The 15111-nt window shown below is 35.3% G+C and overlaps 3 protein-coding genes across 11 annotated transcripts; 1 reads left to right on the top strand and 2 right to left on the bottom strand.

Annotated features, from left to right (window-relative positions):
• Position 1: 1 nt before the first annotated feature.
• Pfdn6 (prefoldin 6) lies at positions 2–1783 on the bottom strand. Of its 3 annotated transcripts, none has more exons than XM_012379805.2 (4): positions 1547–1780; positions 1254–1449; positions 1036–1199; positions 2–643 (listed from the first exon to the last, which is right to left on the bottom strand). In XM_012379805.2, the coding sequence occupies exons 1-3, from the start codon at positions 1608–1610 to the stop codon at positions 1070–1072; spliced, it is 390 nt and encodes a 129-aa protein (XP_012235228.1). In that variant the 5' UTR covers positions 1611–1780; the 3' UTR covers positions 2–643; positions 1036–1069. The 3 variants fall into 3 exon arrangements, with proteins under 3 accessions (XP_012235228.1, XP_067217367.1, XP_012235227.1); XM_067361266.1 differs by lacking the exon at positions 2–643 and having other exon boundaries at positions 767–1199; positions 1547–1616; positions 1679–1783; XM_012379804.2 differs by lacking the exon at positions 2–643 and having other exon boundaries at positions 767–1199; positions 1547–1779.
• An 817-nt stretch (positions 1784–2600) lies between these two features.
• On the top strand, positions 2601–4748 carry LOC105679646 (phospholipase A1-like). The gene is made up of 6 exons (XM_012379798.2): positions 2601–2807; positions 2871–3015; positions 3174–3301; positions 3682–4019; positions 4143–4284; positions 4509–4748. The coding sequence occupies exons 1-6, from the start codon at positions 2674–2676 to the stop codon at positions 4660–4662; spliced, it is 1041 nt and encodes a 346-aa protein (XP_012235221.1). The 5' UTR covers positions 2601–2673; the 3' UTR covers positions 4663–4748.
• A 1520-nt stretch (positions 4749–6268) lies between these two features.
• On the bottom strand, positions 6269–15069 carry Cnot4 (CCR4-NOT transcription complex subunit 4). 7 transcript variants are annotated; one of them, XM_012379781.2, is made up of 16 exons: positions 14929–15069; positions 13077–13157; positions 12612–12907; positions 12366–12507; positions 12143–12262; positions 11802–12067; positions 11611–11720; positions 10788–11441; positions 9147–9335; positions 8625–8968; positions 8264–8542; positions 7524–7782; positions 7198–7260; positions 6858–7117; positions 6620–6767; positions 6269–6532 (listed from the first exon to the last, which is right to left on the bottom strand). In XM_012379781.2, the coding sequence occupies exons 3-16, from the start codon at positions 12839–12841 to the stop codon at positions 6525–6527; spliced, it is 3072 nt and encodes a 1023-aa protein (XP_012235204.1). In that variant the 5' UTR covers positions 12842–12907; positions 13077–13157; positions 14929–15069; the 3' UTR covers positions 6269–6524. The 7 variants fall into 7 exon arrangements, 6 of the variants coding, with proteins under 6 accessions (XP_012235204.1, XP_012235199.1, XP_012235201.1 ...); XM_012379776.2 differs by lacking the exon at positions 6269–6532 and having other exon boundaries at positions 6585–6767; XM_012379778.2 differs by lacking the exons at positions 6269–6532; positions 14929–15069 and adding an exon at positions 14512–14681 and having other exon boundaries at positions 6585–6767.
• Positions 15070–15111: the final 42 nt, after the last annotated feature.

Below are 15111 nucleotides of genomic sequence, written 5' to 3'. Positions count from 1 at the left end.
ATATTTTAATAAATTTTTTTTATTTTAAATAATCGTCAAAATAACCTTCGCTATCAATCTATCAAACTATCAGAATAATCGCGATAACCAATCAGCGTCGCGAAAAAGCATCAACAATAAGCCGAGAGCACAAGCTTTTACATAAAGCATAACGCATAAGCATAAGGAAATTGATTGGTCTATATATAAGCATAAGCAAATGCATAAGGAAATGAACTAATCAATTTCCTTATGCTTATGCGTTATGCTTTATGCAAAAGTCTGTGCTCCGGCCAATACTTTCGATACATTCGAGTATCGATCTTTCATGCCTCTTTTAAGAGTGGATTTTCATTGAGCGCGTAACGCGTCACGCGTCGCGTTATCCGCCGCGTCACGAATTAACCAATCAAAACATCCCATTTTATTGCATTATTTGCTGCGCGAATAAAATGAGATGTTTTTATTGGTTAATTCGTGACGCGACAGATAACGCGACGCGTGACGCGTTACGCGCTCAGTGAAAATCTACTCTTAAAAAAGGCATGAAAGATCGAGTGTATCGAAAGTATTGTTGATGTCGATGCGTGACGCGCTCAGTGGAAATTCGGCCCAAGAGTGGAATAACCAACAAAAACTACATGGTTGACGGCTGTTGGATACACTATAAAAAAAAAATAAAACAATTTATGTCTTAATTATAATTTTTCCACTCTAGAAAAATTATAACTAACTTTAAGCATATAACATTTATAAGTTTTATCAAACAGAAAATTATATAAAGATATTTATAATAACATAATCAGTTATGTTTATTAATTAAAAATGTATAATTAAAATTGAAAATATTCTGTGAAAATCATACAATCTTCAATTTACATTATAAATTGCGCTTGAACGATTATAACTTATAATCAAAAGTTGTATATTAACAATTATTACATATTATTCCAGTATAAATAAAATGTAAAGTATATTGTTCACACATGAGACTTATTGTTAACTATGTTATTTGTTTATTATTAGATTTTAATCATATAAAGCACTGAGACTCGCCTTGCTCACTTCCACAAAGCTAGTATTTGTGACATTATGATTTTGATTGGTTTAGTGAGGCCTTGAGTTGAGCTTGCTGGAACGCACTTTGCAATTTTTCTAACATTTCCTTTTGAGTATCCAATTTCTTTTCCGTGGTAGCTAACATGTCATCAACGCGTTTCCTAAAACTCTTTTTATATAAATCTGAAATCAAATATTAATTTAAATCAACTTACAATTCAGCTGTGATATAATCCATACGCTTGTCGACATTCTGTTTAGCTTCGTACAAATCTTGTTTCACAAGCACAGGTCCAATTAATTTGAATACATCATTGTCTTCTTTTAGAAGTTCGAACTCCTTTTTCACCATGATATTCTCATTTAGTTGTCCATCTAATTGTTGCCTCTGACTTAACATTTTATTGTAATCTGTAATTATTAAAATATTAATATGTTAAAAAAAATAAAATATAAAAACAGAAGCTACAATACTTTTAACAAAAAAAGACTGTAGTTGTTTCTTTACCTTTTTGCATCTGTCTTAATTTATCAATTTCATTCTGTAGCTTCTTTTGAATCTCCTCCACCATGATTATCTAGAAAATGTATTCTTAACAACTAGAAATAGAATGTTGTTAAATAATGAAATTTTACAAACGTATTGCAAAGTCTTTTAAAGGCAACTCGTGCCAAGATCAAAGTTAACCTTACAATAAAGATATAACTGAACATAACCTATATAACCAATTTAGTCAATCTGATCTTTCGATTGTACAATCGCAATTCGATTGTTCGATTTATTTCAATCAATTTACCGCGTACATTCGTATACATATACACATCGTTCAGCATTATGCATACAGGTATTATTAATGATTTTCAAACTTTGTTTAGAATTTTTATTTTGGATTTAGTTTTGGACTTTTCAATGATTTAATAAACCAGTAATTTATTTTAACAGCTCCACATTTTTAAATCAACAATTATAATACTAATATTAAAACATTACGTGTTTCAATCAAAAATACGTATCCGAAAATATGTATAAAACATTAATAAAAATATATATAAAAATATCCTAAAAATATATTTGTGCAATAGAAATCCTACTCAATAATAAATAAACTAGCATACAAAAAAATAGATATAATTGCAAATTAATAAATAAATTACACTTAATCACTCTTAAAATACACGCAACTGCCGAAATATGGCTAATAAAAAGTATTTTTATTTTATAATCTAATTTAATTTAATAACGTATGTGAACAGTGAAAAACATGCTACTCAACATATCGATAAGTGCGTAATAATTCCAAAGACAGATCACTTTGCAGTAATATTTGCATATGTCACACTTTGTCATCTTTATTACCGGAAGATACCAAGAAATAAAAAATTGTAAAAAGGATGCACGATGACAATATTTATTAATGGTATGTTTCTATATATTTATACTGACATAAATAATTCACAAACTTCCACAAGTCTTCTACATTTAAAAAACAGTTTACACAGCCGTTAATAATGTTACAATTGTCAATACTTTTGTAAAACCTTACTTATAAAAAGCGGTTAGCTCTTAATAATACCACAAAGTTGTTTAATTCACTATTTGTCAGTTTCTACTTAGTGATCCGTCTTTCGTGTATAATGAAAATTATCACTACAGTAATTATAACTCTTCTAGCACAATGCGTGAATTTACAGCCTACATTCGATCTCGAGAGAATGTCACGTTCTTGCGTTTTCGGCGTTAAATCAGTATCTATGATTCTATATAACAGGTAAAATGTAAGTACTTATTATTAATTCATTTCTCACGTTGACTATATTCATATTTCCTTCAGCGAATTTCCTAAGGGTAAAGTTATCGAGCTAAATGAAACCTGTGATGCAATTGATCCGAATAAACAGATTGCCTTCGTGACTCATGGTTTTATTAGTTCTGCAAATCGTTCAATGAGTTTTAAACTAGCTTCGGAATTGTACAAGGTAGATATTACGCATACACAAGAAAAATTAAAATCAAAATACAGTATATCTACGAGAAACAATTTCACAAATCTTAAATTGCACTAAACGTGAAAAGAAATATATAAAAATATTGTAAATCTTAATAATTTAATAAAATATCCTCTTCCTTTTTACAGAAAAACTATACAGTATGTGCACTGGACTGGTCCGATGCTGCGTGTACGAATGGAATACCCCTTGTAAAGTTTCTGGGGTATCCTAGTGCAGTCAAAAATACTCGCGAAGTTGGTGAACTCCTGGCAAAGTATACTTCCTTCTTTTACACATGTTACATGTTATATCTATCGAATATAATACTCCAGTGCTAAAATTAATATGCATAATATAATAAATGATAAGTAATATATGTATTAGGTATGTGCAAGTTTGCCTTTTTTTCAGCGCTCTGGTAAAATTATTTAAACTTCAAATAAATTCCCGCCTTTTTGCGTTTTTAAAAAGAGTTTGATGACTGAACTGTATTGCATATATTATGCGACTAACGCGAAAACGTGTAAAAAAAAAGACTAACTTTTGCACACCTAATATAACAATTAAATAAATCATTACATTTCGTTGAATGATGAGCGTTAAATGAAGAAATAAGATAACGTCCTTAGCTTGCGTGGTACTTTTCTCTTTTAGATTCATCAAACTCGTGATCGAGGAGTGTAAATGTTCAAGGGACAACATCACACTAATTGGTCACAGTCTCGGTGCGCACGTAAGTGGTTTCGCTGCAAAGAACATCCAGAAATGGTGCAAGGGCAATATTACCCGTATCATCGGTCTTGATCCCGCAGCACCATTTTTTTCAAGTAACAACTGCGAAAATAGGCTCTGTAAAACGGATGCCGATGATGTAACAATTTTTCGCACCTCGTCGCTTGGAATGTCCCTTACTTACCCCGTTTTTAGTAAAAGAGAACCTCTTGGTGACAAAAATTTCCAATTCGATGACGGACTGAACCAGCCAGGATGTAGTAAGATTAATTATTATATTTATAGTTAATACCTGTATATCCAAATAGATGTACTAGAATGGTGCGAGATTGACAGAGAACAAAAAATAGGAAACTACAAATAAAAATAATTCGTGTTTCCAGATATAGATGTAGCTTGCTCACACAGCAGGGCCATTGAATATCTGATTGATATTTTGGAGGGTAACGCATTCCCTAGTACTTTAGTGTCACCGTCTGTTGCTTTAGCCGATCACACGTCCAAGTTTAAATCGTTCCTATTTTCGTGAGTATTCCTGAATAAAAAAAATTTGTTATCAAATTACGTATATGTCAAATAGAAGTTATATAACATGCATATTATTTAATCTTTTTCTATTTTGAAAAAATCATTATTACTTACACACTAAAAAATAATTATATAGTTTGCTACCTCAAGTCATTTATTTATAAATGTTATTGTTTATCTTGTGTTATCGTATTATTTATCATAATTGGATGTTTTTGCAGCTCACCTGTCTGTCCTAATCGTAATACAACCGACTGCACATTTGTGGATGATAAAATATTAACAGGTGACATAGACGACGGAAACTACTATATATGCGTCAACAAAAATTCTCCTTACTCCGTAAAAGAAAATTCTTTTAGCTGTCAACAATAGCAAGATGCCGAATTCAAAACTGTGTGGATTTTACTATAATAAAAATAAAGCTGCAAAATTGGCAATAAACAGTATTATATCACTAATGCGAGCTTATTTATTTACCAACTATAAAAAACTAATTAATTTATGCACAACAAGTCATTGTGCATAAGCAACAAATAACTCTTGTACAAGAACATCGTTAAAAGCTCGAGATATATTGCAAATAAATAGTTTAAGTCGCAAACTGCATAGAGTAGATTTTCTCAAAATTCTGGAAACCCTGAAGAAGAATGAACCATTGTGGAATCTATAAAATTCAATAATACTAATTAAGCAGATAAAAACTAGTAAAGGGTAATAGAGACAAAAACAGAACTACCACAGGAATTTTATTGCGCTTTGTATATTTTTCGATTATCTTAATGAATTAGATTTTATAATAATTATAGTTTTATTATCGTATTCGTTTATTTTGCATATGTAACGTTCTTTCGTTATTCACCTTTAAAACAGCAGAGATACAATTCAACCATCATCTGCCTTGGGAATAACTTTCGTGTGACGTAACTCGCGTCTTATGTACATCATGGTACATTGCTCAGACGTTTCACGTTTTAATCATATACATCGTATTTTAATATGCCCTTTGTTTTCTTTTTCTGTTGTTCTCTCGCTTCGCATTTGTAAATAAATTACATTGCCACATTACTAACTTTTTTTTCGGAGACAGCCGTCTGTAGTTTCTCTAGTCGTCAACATCGATATAGCCTTGTCGAGATTGAAGATATCATTATTCTTTCGATTACAGAATAATTTGTAAACTGTATGACCTGTATGACTGTATGTTCAATTGATTCGATCTACGATATAACTGAAGATATCAATTAAAATAATGCTATCAAAACTAACTCAGTAGATACCAAGTTAAGACTTTTTTCTTTCTTTTTTTTATAACAAGTTTGTCATTAGCAAATTCAGCATCAAAATGCACAATGTCGTAATGACCCGCTTGAAGAAAAATTATGTATGCAAAAATAATAAAACTTCATGCCTTCTTATTTTATTATTACAATAATCGTCGTAAATCATGCTAAAATAGTAAAGATTATCCTTCTTAAAAACTTTTGATAAAATTTGTATAGATTAGAATTTTTAACATAATAGAGGCAATATTGTAAAATAATAAAATATAATATATAAAACAACGCGTGGTACTGTATTATTAAATGGCAGTACAAATATGACAATTTTATTGAATATGACGGCGAAATTTTCAGAGGTGCACAACAAAGTTTTTAATTTAAAGTATATTTTTAACCTTTGCAAATGTCAAATAAAGCAGCTGATGTGGGAGTTTCATTATATTTGCATTCACTTTTATTTATTCCTTTTTCTAAAATTTTTAATTTCAATCTTGTAAACACAGGATATATCATTTCCTCTTTTTATATGTTTTCGAAGTAAATAATACTTTGATAATTTAAAAGGAAAATGCATGCGATAAATATTGTGATCATTTCTCATCATTCTCTCAATCATGAAATAATTTGATATACACAAGTTTATCATGTATAATGATAGAGTCAGACTTTTAAGTAATAAATTTTGTTATGTGATGATATCGTGAAGAAAATGTGTATTACAATCTTCGTGTACATCGAAGAATTCGCATCAACAATATATTATTATTCCGATATTTTATTCGAATAGATATTCGCACAAATAAATGGAGCTTTGAAATAAAACGTTGAGATATAGAAGTGTTAGGAAAACATACGTTATCAACTGTCGTTTTTTTTTTTCTTTCAATTGCTGGATTTGATCTTGCCATCTCCGGAAACATTACGAAGCCTCGACTCGTTCATCTCGCATAAAATTTATAGGTCTGCAATATAGACGCCCTATATATTTCGATACCGCGCATTATAAGACATTTCTCAGTTTGCACGGAGCTTGATCGCGATCAACTTACTTTCGATTTCAGATCCTGCGGAGATGAGTTTAGTGTGCGGCTGTGCGGTTGTGCTCGGCTGTGGATTACTCAGTTGTCCTGTGGTCGTCGGTGCAGCAAAGCCAGGAGGTGGTTGCATCGCCCAATGCTGAGCAGGTGCATTCTGCTCCTAAATATGAATTACATGTCAATTTATTATTATGATAAGTTATACATTCAAACTGCCAAAAGTGTATAAAAAATGTTTCAAGTTCCGTACCTGTTGCGCATTATGTGTGACAGGATGAGAAGGATGAATGTGGTTAAACTGCCATGTGCTGGTAGTTTGGAATGGAAGAGGTCTAGACGACGTAACTATAGCAGGATCGATCGAAGTCCAATCCGCGATAGGTCCGAAATTGTTCCATCCTCCCTTCTGATGCAATGCTTGATGGTGGAATTGCTGCTGTTGCTGCTGATTGTTAATTTCACACCAATCCTTCAGAGTATAGACGGTGTCACCCGCACATTTGCCGATATCTGTGCGGAAAATTGATCATTGCGTTAAATTACGAACTATCGAAATATACGAATGTTCGAATAAAAGGTAGACAATTTACTTTGTGTGTTGAGAAGTGGGCTTCCGTTAGGAAGATACGCGCTCTGTTGAGATGGCTGAGTTCCTGTAAACATGATACTGGAAATAAATCATGAATAGCAACGTTCCATCAATCTTACAATCTATTAAAATATGCACTTTCGTAATTTTCTTTTAGATCAGTACGTTTTGTACAAATTCTATTAAAACAGATTACGAAAACTCGCGAGTAGATGAACAACTTATTCTCGTCTATGGCTACGATAGCGTATCGTTATGTACGAATGTAAGTTTCACGCACTGTGCACTATGATTCCTGATGCTTGGAAAAATTGGAGAAACACTAACCGGAGAGGGCGCTATTCGTTGGTGCTGGTCGTGGTATACCGAGACCGAATGAATTCATATGATTTGGCGTGGAACCAAGAAAACCCGGTGGCGGAAGGCGACTACGTTGTCCTAAATTGGTAGCCGTCACAGCGCCCTGAGCAGGACTCTGCGCGCCGCTTTGTAACAGATTCTGTGGAAGACGAGACAAGAGGGAATGCGACTGAAGCACTTGCAGATTTTGCAAATGTTGAGCTTGCTGCAAGTGTGCTATGTGTACCTGAAAGAGTAATTGTTTGTTAATTTCATTTAATATTTCATACATTTGAGTAAAATACTAAATCTCATACAGAGCGTTCCTAAATACTATTTGTTAAACTTTACTGACGTATTTTATTGATTTTATTATTAATACGATCCATATTATCTCTCTTATGTTGCGTCCCTGATTTTATATAATTTTCCATTTACGTCATGAAATTTTTTATATATTTATATAAGGTATGTGTTATGTAAGATTATAAAATTTTTTGAAAAGGAGAACCGTACAAAATGCGTTGTACCTGAAAAGGCACATGAATAAAAAATATATAATATTTTATTTCAAACGACCTGAATAAAAAGTTTAACGTAGGCTATTGGTGGTACATGCGGCATAAAACATGTTAACGACACTGATGAAAAATGAAAACTTTACTAGCGTACACACACGCGCACGCACGCATATCTATATAATGTACGTATATGTATAGAATACTTACTTGCGGAAAGTGTTGTTGGGTAAGGTTCGCGATATGCTGATGCTGCCTATTTTGCTCCTCTCGTTCTCTCTGCTGTTGCTCGAATAACCTCTTCTGTTGCATCTGCAATTCGTCTTCCATAAGTTCGGCTAAAGCTTTTTGCGTTTCGTGGAAAGGATCGAAACCTAAATCGTCGTCTGCCTTCACGTCTGAGCCTGATTCACGGTGATTCCGAACTTCTTCCAGAGTAGCGTGACCATTCTGCTTTATGTATTCACATTTCTCTTGATTTTGCTGCGCCTTCAAAATTTTATACACATTATATTAATAAAGTCATATTTCTCGAATAGAAAATTTTGAAATATGTCGTCATTTTGCTTACCTGCATATGAAGCCTTTGTTGCAGTGAATTTTGTTGCTGAAAGTCTGCCATAAACTTGGATGTGGGTGAATTTACAAGTAAATTGGACGTAAAGGTACCAGATGATGATTCTGTGAGTGTAGTGGTATACGGTACATTCACGTAAACGTCTGCGTCTACAAAATTCTCATTGAATGTCACCCTCGGCGAATCAGAAGGACTGGATTTTGGTATAATGTGATTCGTTCGAGAAGATTCGGGTTGAAAGCCAAAAGCCGCTTGCCAATCTTCGCTAGAATGAACTGACGGTAAGGAATCAGGTATTGTAGCCACTCCTGTGCCCGTCCAATCCAGATTTGCATTTGCTGTATAGCGAATAGAATATTCATTGATAATTTGCAATAATTGCAGCACTGCGAGAGAAAGGCAAAATAAAATTCTCATCCAGATTAATCTCAAATACTTCTGAATAATTAAAGAAGTAAAAATAATAGTAAAATACTGTGCAACAAAGAGATGTAGAAGAACTTGTATTGTACATGCCTGCGAGTGAATTAGGTGGCATTGATGTGGTGGTTGATATTTTCTGAAAAGTGTTGGAACTGAAGAAACTATTATTGTCCGCCTGAAAGATCGACCGATGGTTGAGTTGCATTTGAGATCCGTTGTGTAATCCCGGTGGTGGTGGTTGATTGGCACCTTGCGATGAATTTGTGCTAGCTGGAGATGAACCTAAACATGATACGCAAAATATCTCTACACTACACAACGCGGTCAACATCGTTTCTATACTTTTATAATGCCAGAATAAACAGCTGTTCATGCTATTATTTCCTTTTCAATAAATATGCAACAAGTGTTTATGTGCATATCAAAAGAAATTAACTACAGTAGCAACAATAATGTCTAGATTAAAGTATGGTGTACTCAAATACATAATTGTACATAATTTGGAAGAATCTTGGTTTAATCGCAGGATTCATCTGATAATTATATGTCCACATTAGTATTTATTTCATCGTAAGCTACAAGGTGTAAAAGTTAAGTGTACACATAAAAACACACAAAAAAAAAACGGTTACTACTATTTTTTTTAAGGAATTCTCTTTATTTTGGCATATATGAATAACTCTTCTATTATATTCTACAATATTGAAATATAAAACACTTTGGCATATTGTACATCGTTTGTTCGAATTGCTCGTTATTATCCGTTGTATTCAAACTGTATGACATACATTCAGCGCAAAAAATAGGCACACTTTTCATATTGCTTTCATAACTCATTATAGATATCTCATTATAATTGACATTATGCCATGTTAAATGTAATAACATGATTAATATCTATTCTCATTTCCAATAATAAATTTTGCATAGTTCAAAATGCATCCAGAAAACTAGATAAGTAATTAAAAAATATATTTCATTTGAATCAGTTCTATAAAAGAATCGTTTCCATATTCTTTTAGTAAAGTAACATTACACAATAAATGTTTCTAGACGCAATTTAAAGCTACTTCTAAATAATAAAAATTTTAGTAAAAAAATAAACATAATATATGTGCACTTCATATCAAAAATAGAAACTATTTTAACATAATTAAATGTTAATCTATCCAAATATAAATTTCATAAAAAAATCAATGAAATTACTTTTCTGGTATTAATAATATTAAAATCAGTGACGGGATTTCAAAAATTCTTACTTGCAAATTTTTAAGCAAACTAAGAATGACTGAAAATAAAAAATCTCAAAACATCTTGTAAGGCTGTTTAGATTGAAAATTTTGAAAAATCTGGAAAGTCTTGAATGTGTATATGTATACATATAAGTGCGTATATGAATGTATATATGTTATATTATTCAAAATACTTAACACAAGATTTTCCAACCATAACAGTCTCACAAAATGTAATGAGACTTCTTGATTTTCAGTCTTTAACTCAAAATATCTTAAATCGGTTTAAATTCCATCACTAATTAAAATGTTTCCAAATTAACTTGTGTAATATTACCAGATTAAAACATAATACAACGTTACAAATCATAATCAAATTAATTTCACAACATTTTCTTATTATCTTATTTGAAGGCCTTCATATTTCGCACAATCATTGTCCCATAAAAAAAATCGATATACATACAAATGATCACAATAATGATCAATGTAAGGAACTCACCCAAAAGAACAGCACCATTGTTTTCCTCACTCGATTCAGCTAAGTGTTCAGCTTGGTGATTTACATTCGAGTCTTCTGTACTTGAGATTGTACTTGCTGGCGTGCTACCTTCCCGCTGTTGATCCGTTTCACTGTCCGAATGCCGACGCTCCCCGTTTTGTAACGCACCGTTTACCTTAACTTCGTGAGATTGCGATTGAACTAATTTTGATGTTTTGCTAGTTTGTTGTGGCTGTAGTTGCTGCTGCTGCTGTTCTATTTTGCACTTGTTGCCCAATTTTTGCAACATTTCACTGTTTGTATCAGCGGTAAAGTTTCTAACGTCCTTTTGCCCGGTAATTTGTGACTGTGAATTACTTTGCGCGTTGACTGAACTCGATTCGGACCGCGACGTTGTACGAGCACCATGTTTTTCCTTATTTTGACTATTTTTATGTTTATTCCGAGCTGCCTGCGCCTTACTTTCGCTGTTACTTTTACCTCGCCGTACACCCACACCACTTTCACCTTTATTGTTGTTGTTCTGCTGATTCGTGGGCACTCCAGAGGATATATGACTTTGTTGAATTACCGTGCCGTTTCCGCTCGTTACGTTGTTGAGTTGTGATGTTGTTTGCGCAGGTGGCGATACTTCTTTACAATTAGTTTGTGTGCCTGGAAAAACAAGATGTTAATACATGATATTTAAAACCATTGCAAAATTCTTAATATCTAAAACCCGTTTTGTAATGCGTGCCTTATTGGCTTTTTCTTTCATCAATTTACAATTCAACGATGTTCATTGATTATCAACAGTAATAAGGTGATTATTATTCAAACTCACTATTTGCCTGCCCCGGTTGCAACGAAGGCCACGCCTCTTTAGTTTGTGAATTTACTGTTCCAGTTTCCCTAACAATACTGCCTGTTACAGGTGGTGATGGTGTCGGTTTCCTATGTAATCAGATACAGAACTAGATTCATGCATAATGACTCTAAGGAATCGTTATTATTATGAGCGAATAAGCTGCATACCGCTGCACCGAAGATGCATGTGCATGTAACGATTGCACAAGCTTGCGCTCGTACTCCTGATGTTTCCCTTGATGCATCTCTTCCTTAGTAAACGACGCCTCCTGGTCCCCAAGATCGTGCAGGTACATGCAATCCGGCTTCGGACAGCCTTGGTTACGCATGAAATGCGAACAGTACTTGGTCGTTCCCAATGATGTTTTTATTGTCCGTCCGTCCACAACAATGTTATTCACAGCCTCTATAGCACGGAGCGCATCCTCTTGACGCTGCAACAAGCGTCATAAATCATATTATTACATAGAAAGAAGAACAGGCCATTGGAAAGATATAGAATAGCTCACTTGATAAGTAACATAAGCCGAAGCACTGGGACCTTGAGACCCTGCATAGGAAGTACTCTGGTTAATTACGACTTTGTGTATCTTCCCAAATTTTCCAAAATATTCGTGTTTCTTTAAAACCTAAAGCACGCAAAGTATCATCTTTATTTCTCAACAGATGGCGATAGAAAGTTTTCATCCATTATCAATTAAAGTAATAGAGTTCGTTGTTGAACATACTTACATCCGCATCTGCCAATCGCATTGGTAATCCTACTACAAACACTAAATTTTTTTGTACTACTCTCACATTTGCTAGATGTTTCCGATTTTCTGTAACTCTCTGCTTCCGTTGTTGATCCTTCAATCTCTTTTCAGCTTTCAATCTAAACAAAATAAAAGAAATGTTATCAGTAGTAAACATGATACATATTGTAATCAACATTTTTTTTTTTTAATTTGGGTATATAATTCTATAATTTATAAGCACCTTGCAATTTCTTCCTTGGAAAGGGGTTTAAAGTCAGCCGGATTTTCAGAATAGGCCTTTCGACATGCGGGACATAATCCGTTCTCATCGGTACGAATTCTGTGCCAACAAAAACGGCATATTTGATACCCACAGGTACAGGGGAAGAAGTTCAAGTCATCCACTTCTAGTGGTTCCATACACAAGGGACATTCCACTGCATCTTCACCGCTTTGATTCAATACTGACATCTTTGTTGCCAATCCCGTGAATGTCACAAGGCAGCAAATCACAAATATTTACCTAAGTGCCAAAGTCTACAAATAAGAGGTGACGAATTAAAAGTTTAAAAGTATATATTTGTAGAATGAAAAGAATAACACTGTTCAGTTCGAAAACTACTTTCCTAGTCCTCTATCTGACACTACATTGTTGTATGTATTTCAAATTTTACATCGTAAATCTGGATATCGCAGTTTTACTTACATGCAAAGTCGTCACCTCCCTGGTATTAAATAATTGACAGTGCTTGCGACTTTATTTTACACGCTGCTACCTTTACCTGATCTGAAACAGATTGGTATAACTAATTCCCTCTCTCTTTTTCTCTCGGTTTCGTATACGGCAAACAACACATTTTTACTGAATTTTGACTGAATTTAAATTCACATCGTTAGATATTCACGGTATAAGATGTGAACGCCATTCGCGAGTGAATAGCGTTAATAGCACGACCATTCTACGCGAATTGCCGTCAGTGGGAGCGATTTAACGTAAACGCGAATACGGTACTTTTTCACGACGTAAAATCTAAAACGAGCGAACGGAGCACGTCGTTAAACGGAAGCCCGACGTTTATTCATTTCAGCTGCACACGTCATGTACCTTTAAGACAAAATGATGATGTTTCCGAGAAGAAAAAGGAAATATAAGAGGAAAACTGCAACCGAAATGAATAAGTCTACAAAGATAAAAGGGCGACGCAATCACTCACAACCACGAGTTCCGTTTTGACAGGAGCTGTCAAATCGGAAAGAGAGAGAGGAAAGTACGAGCGCGACGGAGAACGAGCGGCGAGATGCAGCGAACAAAGGAGACGTACATACCAGAATTCTCGCGCAATTACACACGAGACGTGGCTCTCGCGCGACAGAACTCCGCACACGACTGACGGTGACGTTTCGTGTTCGCCCGAATCGAGATGGCGAGAGTTTGTTCTCACCGTACGCAATATCGGGGTCGTCAAGAGACGTGGAAGAAAAAAAAAATACTATGCACAGTATTATAGGGACAGGGTCACCGTCTCTACGCGCTTTCTTTCTCTCTCTCCCTCCCTCTCTCTTTCTCCCTCTGTTTCGTACACGATAAAACGCGAGTCCTACGAGGGCGACGATCGGACGAAACAGCTGTTGGTGGCGTCAGCGAGAGGCCCAGCGGAGGCAGCGCGAGAAACGTCAAACGGGTGCGAGTGAGATGGTTTACTGGCTACGCCATAACAGAAACCTACGCGAAAATCCACCGCGGAAGATCGGCGTGGTGGGGCATGACACGTAAATTCCATCTCTCGATGCCTCCTCGACCGCGAGCGTACGTGAATACGCAAGGACGACGGTCTCTCGATGAGTTTCGCGATGCGAATTTCAAGGGGGGAAAATGCGATTGGCGAGGGAAGGGGAGACGGGATAAAGAGGGCGAGAGTTAGGAGGGACGCGAGGAGGACAACAGAGGGAGGAGTGGGTGGTAGGGAAAATGAACGGTGTTGACGCGGCAGGAATGAGAGAGATAAATTACTATGTACTACTACCAATTGCACCATCTCTTTCTATTACGTTCCAAAGATTTTTCGTTTCAATCTTCATGCTGCTAATTTTTCTCTCTCTCTTTCTCTCACGTCTATCCGCGTGTCTCGCTCGACACATACCCTCTAGGCTAGATATACAGATCGCGTGAACCCGATATATACGCAACGACGCGCCAGGCGGCCGATTCGGCTTTCCATTTATGTAAACGTAATGAGCGATCGCGCAATAATGCGACCAACACGGACGACGACGAGGATGACAACGGCATTCGCTCGCTGCGAACGTCACTCGAGAGTCTACGATTTATCCGCCAGAGGGGTTCCTACTCGAAGTAGCCCGAAGCCTTGGCATACACTTGCTCGTTTTAACCTTAATTGCGAGAGACCTTTTATCGAAACGGCCGTTGCTCTCACGAGACTTCGAATCTCACGAAAAATCCTCGTCGCACCGTTCACAGGCGATCAATTTTAGCGAACACATACGCGAATCGCTCCCACACAATATCGAAAATTACACACAAGGCTTTATTTACTCACTCGCCTCACCGACTTTTCCACTAACAATTCTCTCTCTTTACTGGGAAATTTTTCTATAGTGTTCTACTGTCCCGGGGTCCATGATTGGATGCGCAGTGGCGACCGCGCATCAGCGGATTTTCATGTAGTGGCGGATTTCCATTAATCATTGTTAAGCGTTGTTTACATTTACTGAAATTAAAA

Source organism: Linepithema humile, chromosome 1, assembly GCF_040581485.1.
Source record: "Linepithema humile isolate Giens D197 chromosome 1, Lhum_UNIL_v1.0, whole genome shotgun sequence".
Classification (NCBI taxonomy): Eukaryota; Metazoa; Arthropoda; class Insecta; order Hymenoptera; family Formicidae; genus Linepithema; species Linepithema humile.
Note: the sequence above shows the minus strand (reverse complement) of the source record. Positions and strands in the feature narration are given on the sequence as shown.

What these genes read in the sequence shown, in the direction of transcription:
- Pfdn6 (XM_067361266.1), bottom strand. Translation starts at nt 1,610, where the DNA reads ATGGTGGAGGAGATTCAAAAGAAGCTACAGAATGAAATTGATAAATTA. An exon ending in ATTAAGACAGATGCAAAAAG is followed by an intron (nt 1,450 to 1,546) that starts GTAAAGAAACAA and finishes TAATAATTACAG; the next exon opens with ATTACAATAAAATGTTAAGT. An exon ending in GATTATATCACAGCTGAATT is followed by an intron (nt 1,200 to 1,253) that starts GTAAGTTGATTT and finishes AAAGAGTTTTAG; the next exon opens with GAAACGCGTTGATGACATGT.
- LOC105679646 (XM_012379798.2), top strand. Translation starts at nt 2,674, where the DNA reads ATGAAAATTATCACTACAGTAATTATAACTCTTCTAGCACAATGCGTG. An exon ending in GTTGGTGAACTCCTGGCAAA is followed by an intron (nt 3,302 to 3,681) that starts GTATACTTCCTT and finishes TTTCTCTTTTAG; the next exon opens with ATTCATCAAACTCGTGATCG. An exon ending in ACTGAACCAGCCAGGATGTA is followed by an intron (nt 4,020 to 4,142) that starts GTAAGATTAATT and finishes TCGTGTTTCCAG; the next exon opens with ATATAGATGTAGCTTGCTCA.
- Cnot4 (XM_012379776.2), bottom strand. Translation starts at nt 12,841, where the DNA reads ATGTCAGTATTGAATCAAAGCGGTGAAGATGCAGTGGAATGTCCCTTG. An exon ending in CCCAACAACACTTTCCGCAA is followed by an intron (nt 7,783 to 8,263) that starts GTAAGTATTCTA and finishes TTACTCTTTCAG; the next exon opens with GTACACATAGCACACTTGCA. An exon ending in AACGAATAGCGCCCTCTCCG is followed by an intron (nt 7,261 to 7,523) that starts GTTAGTGTTTCT and finishes TCATGTTTACAG; the next exon opens with GAACTCAGCCATCTCAACAG.